Source organism: Ostrea edulis, chromosome 7, assembly GCF_947568905.1.
Source record: "Ostrea edulis chromosome 7, xbOstEdul1.1, whole genome shotgun sequence".
Taxonomy (NCBI): domain Eukaryota; kingdom Metazoa; phylum Mollusca; class Bivalvia; order Ostreida; family Ostreidae; genus Ostrea; species Ostrea edulis.
In genome coordinates this window covers 26,332,408-26,344,090 of record NC_079170.1, presented here as the reverse complement: position 1 = coordinate 26,344,090, position 11,683 = coordinate 26,332,408, and the positions used below count along the sequence as shown (strand labels likewise).

Genomic DNA, 11,683 nt, shown 5'->3' with positions numbered 1-11,683 from the left:
TTGTCCATCAGAACCCTCCACTATCCCTCCCATTAACTGTGTTTCCTTTACTTCGGGCATTGAGGACGAAATAAAGGCAAAATTTCACGCAGGAGAGTTCGAAAATGTTTCGCCTTACTCCCGTCTCAACCGTCTGCATATGATGAAAACAAGTACCAGTTCATCGAAAAGAGGGACAACTTGTTTTCGGCATGTCCAATGAAAAGGATCAGCTTTTAAAATAATAGCCAGTTGGATTCAGGAGAGGCGTGCGTTGCGTTATATTAACTTTGTATGTTTATTTCAATTATCTACCCATGAGAGTCGCTGTTCGCTAACACCAACGTCAATCCCATAATTACAAGACTGTAAAATGAAAACAAATTGACGATAAAGTGTAAAATGGCCCAAATCAGTCACCATGCCGAGCCCCAAGGCTAGTCGCTACGATCTTGAACGCAGCCCTGAACATCTCTTTGCATTTTACGTCAAGTGAGGATGTTTTTCTCTAGCGATTTTCCGTTGGCTCCGTTTATTTGTCAGAATTTCAACCGTTTAAATAGAAACTATGAAATATGTCTAATTCGACATGCTATGAGAAAAAACGACATTGTCGGGTTAGTCGGTGTTGAATAATTTATGTTGCATTAAATTTAAGATGACTTAGGATCCAACAGATTCGTTGTACATTATAAGCCTCAAATATCTTCTCTTCCGTGAACATACGTAATTAGGTATGATACAAATAGTTAAAGGGTGTTCAATTTGTTCTAAATTTAAAGTATTAATTAATATATTATCTTTGCATAGCGTTACACAATTCACAAGGCAGTATATTTAAATTCTGTATCTAGAACAAAAGTAATTGGTTTTTTTTTTATGGAGTCTTTGTTTAGTCTCATCACAATTGGAACACAGATGATCTGCCCTGTACATATGTATATGAATATTTGATAACTTTGGTATGCAAGAACAATTACACTGAACAAATCACCTGTCATCTGGACAGTACTTACTTACTATACCCTACACGGAGTTAAACAACCCGTATAATGACATCTGATGTACTAGGGTCTAATTACATGTATAATAGCAGGCCGTGTTGATAAAGTCCTTATACAGTGGTCAGATTGTGTAGTGTTTCATTGCATGAATATCATACCGAAATCTTATAAAACACAGAATATAATTCTACTAAAAAAAATAGTAATCATGAGAAATTGTGGCACAGATGGAACCTGAAATCTTCATATTTCTCCATCTATCTCGCGATAATTACAAATTGGTTATAAACACAAAATGAAATGAAAAAGTGTGGGAGGGGCTTATAAGAGCAAAGTACGATTCATGCACACATTGTCTACATCTGCTGTGAATTCATGAGGATATGACCATTATTATAATGTGTAACGTTCAAAGGCAAATGCATCGGAGACATGGAAATTTAAACATGCAAAAATGATCATGTTTTAACGATCATGAATTACATTTTGTTACTTATCGCTTTAAAACGTTGAGCTTCGATATCATTTTATATGTAGAAGTAAATCAATCCATTTCAAGGTGATTCCTCGGTGGGAGAGCAGTCCAACTCCTATGTTGCCATGAACGCAAGGAAAAGGCGAAAACAAACAACCCATCAAGAGCAAGACACCGTGACACAGAGTCCAATGTCGAATATTGACTATGCTTTACTGGCAAAAAACATTCTCGAGTAACAAAAAGTGCCAGCCAGTGAAGCTGGACTTGCTGAGGCAAACCTTGTAAGCCAAGAGGAAGTAACAGCACCTACCAATCTTGGCACAGAGCCAGAATCTACCAGTGGGCTACTGAACCCTGCAACAAATTCAATTTCTACTGATGGCACTCTACTATGGAGAGCCAAAGAGTTCAATATTCTATCTTTGTAATTATGTATTTGTTGTTACTAAATGCGCCATTGGTTCATTGTAAAATAGAAAAATGTTAATCGTTATCTTGACATTTGTAGTACATAACGGTATATTCGTTATTTGAATGGCGTAAGATGTAAAGGAATGTAATGTCTGTGTAGATGCGTAACAAGTGAATGCATTATTTATTCAATGTAAATTTGAAATTAGATCTTCGTCATCCGTATTTGAGCATTTGCACATTGCAGTTGCGAGTTACAGTAAAACAAATTTGGTAATCCGTCCGATGATAGTTCGACATTCGAATTTGCTCATTTGTTTACTACATTTCAACATTTGTTCGTTGTTTTACCATTATGACGACAGAGGGTGCACGCTACATCGAATCTTTTGGGAAATAGACTATAGAATCATATTGGAGGACCAGTTTATGTGACATTCCCTCGGAGCTATTAATTTCCCGGCCTTTCGAAGTCCAAGGTAAATTATTTTATTTTGTGCAAGGAAGATACCTTGATAAGCAAATTCATACCATATTTTTACTATGCGTTTCATTCCTTCTGTTTATCATAAGTAGAGTTTCTTCTCCGACGATGTACTGATTAATAGAAAAATTTGATTATCTAATCGAAATGGACCCCGATTATAGATAATCTATTCAATTTTTGATAATCCATTAATCAAAATATAACTTAAAGTAATTTATTCTCATGCTTTCTTGATTTATTTTCTGTGAATGTAACTAATTCATAAGTATTAATTTGATAAATGAATCCAATGATAAAATATACATCAAAAATGCATTTCAGAAATCACCCCAAATTTTTTACCAATTCAATAATAAACAAATTTAATACTTGAAATTAATCGATTATCAATCAATTATAGTGCGTCCGATTATACTGATAATCAATCATGAAAAAATATTCCGATGGTTCATCACTACGACTGTTTAAAAGGTTGACCACTATTCCCTAACAGGGCAATTGTTACACTACAAATGGAATTGTTACTCTTTTTTATTGTAATTAACTGTATCATTGGGATTTTCAGTTGTTTCCCCTCTATTCTCGTGTTTGCTTTGAGTAAAAAATTAAGTGCAAGAATACTTCTACATCCTCTAAATATTTAGAGTCTAGGAAGCGTATATTTACATATATGTACAAGGACTCTATATGTGGCCAACAAGGTTTATAAATAACCTCTAACAGCTAGACTATCAAATAAAAAGGTGTTTCTTTCTCTGCTTTAAACAGACAAAATGAGTGGTTTACAATAAAGAGGTTTGACAGAGGACAACTGGAACAATTTTTTTGACAAGAGAAAAGTATCTCAAATTAAACTATATCAAAATATCCCCGGTAATGTTGATTAATGATACATTTTTAACAAAAATAGGAGTTTTGAAATTGGGTGTCTGAAATTGAGTTAGCTGTCTTGTGGAGAGAACAAGAAGGGGGTGATCAGATACGAAACAAGTGCTTGTGGAAATAATGTAAAATTCAAATCTAGGCCATGGCTCAGGCTACTGGTTTTATGGCCTGGCCTAGTAAAAATTATGGAAAAATAGCCCGACTGGTCTATTACATAAAAAGTTTAAATATGTTACATTCAAGGTTGGCTGTCATTTAATGAAAACAACTGGTAAATGATAACTGATTCACTTTGTTTACAAATATAAAACCCATAGGCGTCGGAACCGGGGGGGGGGTAGGGAGGGGCTTAGTCCCCCCCCACTTTTTTTGCAAAGATAGGCATAATAGATATAATACCCCCCCCCCAAACGACGTAGAAACATTTTTGTTGGTTTAGCCCCCCCCCCCCCCCCCACTTTCCGACGCCTATGAAACCAGAATAGTTTTTGCGTGTTTTAGAATTCTTATTCAATGTACATATTAACTATTTAATATTGTGAATTACGTATTTCAGTGACAGCAATGCAAGAATGGTGGGGAAGGGGCGCGAAAACGAAAATCAATCCCAATCAAAGCAAATATGTACCAGAGTTTTTGGTCTCGCACAAATAAATGTAACGTCCCTGGTGGTATGTGGTTACTGAATGGCATACACTGTTTGTTTAAAGTAAACTCATGGAAAAAATCAGTCCAGTCATCTATATAGATACTTACAACAATGTTCTACATCAAGTCTCTGATCAAACTACTTCAACAGCACATTTTCAACGACTTTTAGCGCCAACCGGTTAATGTTGAGTGTGCTAGACCGAGTGTTAACTGGTCCTCCTATATGATTCTATAGTCTGTTTCCCAAAAGATACGATGTAGCGCGCGCCCTCTGTCGTCATAATGGTAGAACAATTTACAAATGTTGAATTGCGCAAATGCGAATGTCGAACTAACATCGGACGGATTACCAAAACACATTTACCACAACTCGCATAGGCTTAACAAACTACAATGTGCAAATGCTCAACTACGGATGACGAAGATCCAATTTCAAATTTACATTAAATAAATAATGCATTCACTTGTTACGCATCTACACAAACATATATTCCATTTACATCTTACGCAATTCAAATGACGAATATACCGTTATGCACTACACATGTTAAGATAACGATTAACATTTTTCTATGTACATTGAACCGATGACGCATTTAGGAACAACAATTACATAATTACAAAGATAGAATATTGAACCCTTTGGCTTTCCATATACCCTGGGGATCATGAAATTTACAATTTTGTTAGAGGCCTCCCTGCTCTACATTACCATGTATTTAGTGGGGTGTTTTTTTATATACACATGTGCGGTTCTTGCGGCGAAGATTATTGAAAATTGGTCAACTTGGGACAGTTTTTGCCCCGCCCCTAGGGGAGCTGGAGTCCTGAAATTTATAATTTATGTCCCTCTTGTCCAAAAGATGCTTCATACCAAATTGAAAATAATTGGATTGGTAGTTATTAAGAAGAAGTTAAAAATAAATCATAATATAATATAAATAACGCACGACGACGGCCGACAACCAATTCAAATAGGTCACCTGAGTAAGCCCAGGTGACCTAATAACTTGAAAACACTGCACCTGACCTTCTTTTTTCGAATTGAACAGGGACAATTCGCATGGTTTGAGAATGAAGTTGCATTCCAAGAAATATAGTCTATAGAAGAAACCTTTTTCTCGAATATACCTCAAAATTCTCCAATCAAATTACCTTAAATTGAAAGTACAATGTCCATGTACATACAGCGAGACGTACCCCTCCTTTACACCAACCACCCCACCCCTCTATAAAAACTTCTATTACATGCATACAGAAAAATACATCGTGTTCATCTCTGTACTTTAGAAGCATGTTTACTTGAACTATGGATATCGTGAAAGCAAACATCATTACCACCCTGGAAATTCCACAACACGCTTCTTTGATCTCTCTCTCTCTCTCTCTCTCTCTCTCTCTCTCTCTCTCTCTCTGTGATTAAAACTGAATTTTAACAAAAAACGTAATGGTTATAACACAATGTATAACTGATATAAAAGACACACTCCCTAACAACACTGATCGCGACTACAGATACAATAGCACACCTACCTCTGGCCGGCTCTTTCCAATTCTAAATGATAGAGGACCTATTATTGTCTGCGGAGGTTTAATGGTTACAGCGTGGTTATCAAAATAAATAAAATTCGGCGAAATTCGATAGTTGTATGCGGGATGTCTGGTTCGCTCTAATCAACATTGATATGTTATTTTGTGACGATTTAATTTGAATCCTTAATGTGGTTGTATCTTATATCAATTTAAATGGCACAGAGCAGTTCAGTTCTGTTAAAGAGATAAGTTTGAAGTTCCGTTTTATGCATGTCATAAAATTTGAATTTCCAGTACTAAGTATCGTTTTCCGTCTGGGTACATGGAACGTTTGTTTGACCCCCTTTCATGGTATGAAAAGTATGCGTCATCAATGCAATCCCTTCCCACCACCAGATGACCCATCACTCCTTTAATTACGTGAACACCTGCTTAGTACATCGACTTAGAGTAATTAATAATTAGACTTTTACTGTGTGATCAGTCAACCTAAATCGGCTTATACCTTCCGATTCAGCTACCCCATTACATAAAGACGACGACCGCAAAATACTCAATAAGAACCTATTAACAGGACTCAATACACCAGTCACTGCCTTTCTGTAACGGCAACCAATGAAAATGTTCCCAGAACCATTCACCCCCCCCCCCCCCCCCTTAGACTTATTTTAAAATGCGTAATATATGTCACCAATAGCCTTTGTGATATATTTTAATAAATACCATACATTTCTTTATTTCACACGCACACGCGCAACCAAACGCAAAGAGAGGACTTGGGGGTAAAAAGTTGAGTGGAATGGAGTGAAATCTGTGTTTAATAGTTAGTTTCGAAAAACAGTTTACGGGAAAAAATATCAATCTGGAATAAGCTATAGTCAATAGCATTCAAACGCTAGATGCATGGACTACTATGGAAAGCCAAAGGGTTCAATATTCTATCTTTGTAATTATGTATTTGTTGTTCCTAAATGCGCCATCGGTTCAATGTACATAGAAAAATGTTAATCGTTATCTTGACATGTGTAGTGCATAACGGTTTATTCGTCATTTGAATTGCGTAAGATGTAAATGGAATATATGTTTGTGTAGATGCGTAACAAGTAAATGCATTATTTATTTAATGTAAATTTGAAATTGGATCTTCGTCATCCGTAGTTGAGCATTTGCACATTGTAGTTTGTTAAGCCTATGCGAGTTGTGGTAAATGTGTTTTGGTAATCCGTCCGATGTTAGTTCGACATTCGCATTTGCGCAATTCAACATTTGTAAATTGTTCTACCATTATGGCGACAGAGGGCGCGCGCTACATCGTATCTTTTGGGAAACAGACTATAGAATCATATAGGAGGACCAGTTAACACTCGGTCTAGCACACTCAACATTAACCGGTTGGCGCTAAAAGTCGGTGAAAATGTGCTGCTGAAGTAGTTTGATCAGAGACTTGATGTAGAACATTGTTGTAAGTATCAATATAGATATAGATGACTGGACTGATTTTTTCCATGAGTTTACTTTAAACAAACAGTGTATGCCATTTAGTAACCACATACCACCAGGGACGTTACATTTATTTGTGCGAGACCAAAAACTCTGGTACATATCTGCTTTGATTGGGATTGATTTTCGTTTTCGCAATATTAAATAGTTAATATGTACATTGAATAAGAATTCTAAAACACGCAAAAACTATTCTGGTTTCATAGGCGTCGGAAAGGGGGGGGGGGGGGGGGGGGGCTAAACCAACAAAAATGTTTCTACGTCGTTTGGGGGGAGTATTATGTCTATTATGTTTATCTTTGCAAAAAAAGTGGGGGAGGGGCGGCTAAGCCCCTCCCTACCCCCCCCCACCCGGTTCCGACGCCTATGGGTTTTATATTTGTAAACAAAGTGAATCAGTTATCATTTACCAGTTGTTTTCATTAAATGACAGCCAACCTTGAATGTAACATATTTAAACTTTTTATGTAATAGACCAGTCGGGCTATTTTTCCATAATTTTTACTAGGCCAGGCCATAAAACCAGTAGCCTGAGCCATGGCCTAGATTTGAATTTTACATTATTTCCACAAGCACTTGTTTCGTATCTGATCACCCCCTTCTTTTTCTCTCCACAAGACAGCTAACTCAATTTCAGACACCCCAATTTCAAAACTCCTATTTTTGTTAAAAATGTATCATTAATCAACATTACCGGGGATATTTTGATATAGTTTAATTTGAGATACTTTTCTCTTGTCAAAAAAATTGTTCCAGTTGTCCTCTGTCAAACCTCTTTATTGTAAACCACTCATTTTGTCTGTTTAAAGCAGAGAAAGAAACATCTTTTTATTTGATAGTCTAGCTGTTAGAGGTTATTTATAAACCTTGTTGGCCACATATAGAGTCCTTGTACATATATGTAAATATACGCTTCCTAGATTCTAAATATTTAGAGGATGTAGAAGTATTCTTGCACTTAATTTTTTACTCAAAGCAAATACGAGAATAGAGGGGAAACAACTGAAAATCCCAATGATACAGTTAATTACACTAAAAAAGAGTAACAATTCCATTTGTAGTGTAACAATTGCCCTGTTAGGGAATAGTGTTCAACCTTTTAAACAGTCGTGATGATGAACCATCGGAATATTTTTTCATGATTGATTATCAGTATAATCGGACGCACTATAATTGATTAATAATCAATTGATTTCAAGTATTAAATTTGTTTATTATTGAATTGGTAAAAAAATTGGGGTGATTTCTGAAATGCATTTTTGATGTATATTTTATCATTGGATTCATTTATCAAATTAATACTTATGAATTAGTTACATTCACAGAAAATAAATCAAGAAAGCATGAGAATAAATTACTTTAAGTTATATTTTGATTAATTGATTATCAAAAATTTCAATAGATATCTATAATCGGGGTCCATTTCGATTAAATAATCGAATTTTTCTATTAATCAGTAGATCGTCGGAGAAGAAACTCTACTTATGATAAACAGAAGGAATGAAACTCATAGGAAAAATATGGTATGAATTTGCTTATCAAAATATCTTCCTTGCACAAAATAAAATAATTTACCTTGGACTTCGAAAGGCCGGGAAAATAATAGCTCCGAGGGAATGTCACATAAACTGGTCCTCCAATATGATTTTATAGTCTATTTCCCAAAAGATTCGATGTAGCGCGCGCCCTCTGTCGTCATAATGGTAAAACAACGAACAAATGTTGCAATGTAGTAAACAAATGAGCAAATTCGAATGTCGAACTATCATCGGACGGATTACCAAATTTGTTTTACTGTAACTCGCAACTGCAATGTGCAAATGCTCAAATACGGATGACGAAGATCTAATTTCAAATTTACATTGAATAAATAATGCATTCACTTGTTACGCATCTACACAGACATTACATTCCTTTACATCTTACGTCATTCAAATAACGAATATACCGTTATGTACTACAAATGTCAAGATAACGATTAACATTTTTCTATTTTACATTGAACCAATGGCGCATTTAGTAACAACAAATACATAATTACAAAGATAGAATATTGAACTCTTTGGCTCTCCATACTCTACAAGCTAGTGCCATGGTCCCAGCTTCAGCACTTGGAGCCCTTCTGGACAATGTGTTAACAGGTGAGCCAACAGGCAGAAATTCTGATAACAATTCACAAATACAATTAACAGATAGTGTGCCTCTTGGGGCTACTGTTTCGGCTAAGGTAAAGCTCAAAATTTGGAATAATGAATTTGTTGACTTGAAATTTCTTTTACCCAACTCAACTGAAGAGCCCCTTTCCATTATGGTAAAATCTGGTAAAATTGAACTTCAACAAGCATCAACAAATAAAAACCCAATTACAATCCATCAGTGGACAGATGCTTATCTGATATTTATCAGCATATACTTGCAAAAATTCCCTCAAGAGGCAAGCAATCTGTTAAAGTACATGTATCAAATTCGTGAAATAAGCAAGCTCCACGGTGATCAAGCTTGGAGGAATTATGATGAGTCATTTAGGAAAATAAGAGAGACATCTTTATTACCATGGGAAAGAGTAGTAACAGAATTAAGGTTAAAGGCAGCATCTATGGGAATTAGGTCTCCAAACAAATCGCAAGGGAGTTTTGGAAAACGTCAGCCCTTTCGTCCCAGATATTGCTTTGCATATAACAAAGGGCAAAAGTGTATATCCCACCCGTGTAAATTTTCCCATACCTGCCAAGACTGTAACGGTCCCCACCCACGATTACAGTGCACAAGCATACGGTCTAACTCCACCTCCTCATTCAGAACTGACAATGGCCCTTCCAACACCAGTAAACCCAGTAAGTCTCAAAAATGAATTACAAGGTTATGAAAAAGAAAAATTAAATTTTCTAGTTTCAGGCTTCACATCTGGTTTTCGTTTAGGATATGTAAAAACTCCTTCCATTCACCTTCCTCACAATCACAAATCAACCCATGAACACCCAGAAATTGTTGAAGACTACATTAATTCGGGTTTAAATAGACAAAGAATTTCAGGCCCATTTCCGCATCCGCCATTAACACATTTTAAGACTTCTCCTCTAGGGGTGGTTCCTAAATCTGAACCAAACAAATTTCGGATCATTCATGATCTTTCTTTTCCAGCCCAGGATTCAGTAAATTCAAACATTCCTAAAGAATTTTCGGAAGTTCATTATAATTCAGTTGACACTGTAGTTTCACTTGTACGTCAGTTTGGGGAAGGTTGTCTTATGGCTAAATCTGATATTAAGAATGCCTTTCGTATTATACCAGTGAGCCCTGATGATTATCACCTTTTGGAATTTACATGGCAAGGTCAATTTTATTATGAACGGTGTTTGCCTATGGGGGCTAGCAGCTCTTGTCAAATATTTGAGCAGTTAAGTACAGCTCTTCGATGGGTAATGTTGAACAAACTGAAGGCTGCGGGCATGTCTCATATTTTGGATGATTTCTTTTTCATCGGACCCCCCAACTCGGAAAAATGCAAAAATGATATGGATAACTTTTTGGCCGTATGTGGCAGAATTAGCATTCCAATGAATATGGAAAAAACGTTCTGACCAGTGACATGCATTGCTATTTATGGTATTGAAGTAGATTCCATCGATATGGTGAGTTGCCTTCCACTAGATAAACTGAAAAAATGTAGAAATTTAGTGCGTCAATTTAGAAATAGAAAGAAAGTTGCATTACGAGAAATTAATTGGAGTTTTAAATATTGCGTGTTTGGTAGTAGTTCCTGGTAGGACTTTTTTTTTACGCCGTTTGATCGATTTAACAATAGGGATTTTGAAACCCCAGTATCTGATCCGTTTTAATAAAGAAGTCAGAGCAGATTTAACAATGTGGCTACATTTCCTAGAGAACTTTAATGGAAAATCAGTTCTTTTCCCAGTGGAATGGGAATCTTTAGATATCACCCGATTATTTACGGATGCATCTGGTTTGTTAGGGTTTGCTGCTGTGTTCGGATCTAAATGGTTTGCAGCTGAATGGACAGTCTCTTTTACCCATGCAAATTGCAGTGAAAGAGTTGTTTCCCATTGTATTAGCTCTTGAAATCTGGGGAACAGAAATGGCAAATAGGAAAATTCTTTTTATGTCAGACAATATGGCAGTGGTGGAGGTGATAAATAAACAATCCAGTAAAGAAAAACATCTTATGCATCTTCTTCGTCGTTTGGTATTGGTATTGGTGTGTCTATCAAATAATATCTTTTTTAAGGCTAAGCATATTCCGGGCAAATACAATGTGGTGGCTGATAGGTTGTCTCGTTTGCAATTTTAGAATGCGAGGGAGGTAGCACCATTCTTAGAACAGCAAGCAACTGTCATTCCTCCACAGCTATTACAGCTTTGACCTCAGCCACTCGTTCGATCCTGGTGGCGGCTCTATCCCCCTCTGCACGATCTTCATATAGAAATTCTTGGCAACTTTTCCTCACTTACAGAAATGATCCAGTGTCTCTACCATTACTTACCATAGACATTTGTAACTTTATTGGGTTTCTGTTTGAAAAACAGTACAATTCTAGTAGCATTGCTTCGCATATATCAGCATTAAGTTATGTACACAAAATTGTAAATATGCCTGATCCAACTCAAACTTTTATTGTTCGCAAATTACTGAAAGGTTGTCACAAGCTACTACCCTCTCAGGATGCGAGATTACCAATAACAAAAAATATAATGCACACAATCTTGGCTGCAATAGTCTTTACTGTTCCACAAGCG

At 36.2% G+C, this 11,683-nt stretch overlaps 1 protein-coding gene across 1 annotated transcript; it reads left to right on the top strand.

Annotated features, from left to right (window-relative positions):
- The first annotated feature begins 3,866 nt into the window (after nt 1-3,866).
- Nucleotides 3,867-9,779, top strand: LOC130048632 (uncharacterized). Its single transcript, XM_056145630.1, has 2 exons — nt 3,867-3,915; nt 8,974-9,779. The coding sequence occupies exons 1-2, from the start codon at nt 3,867-3,869 to the stop codon at nt 9,777-9,779; spliced, it is 855 nt and encodes a 284-aa protein (XP_056001605.1).
- Nucleotides 9,780-11,683: the final 1,904 nt, after the last annotated feature.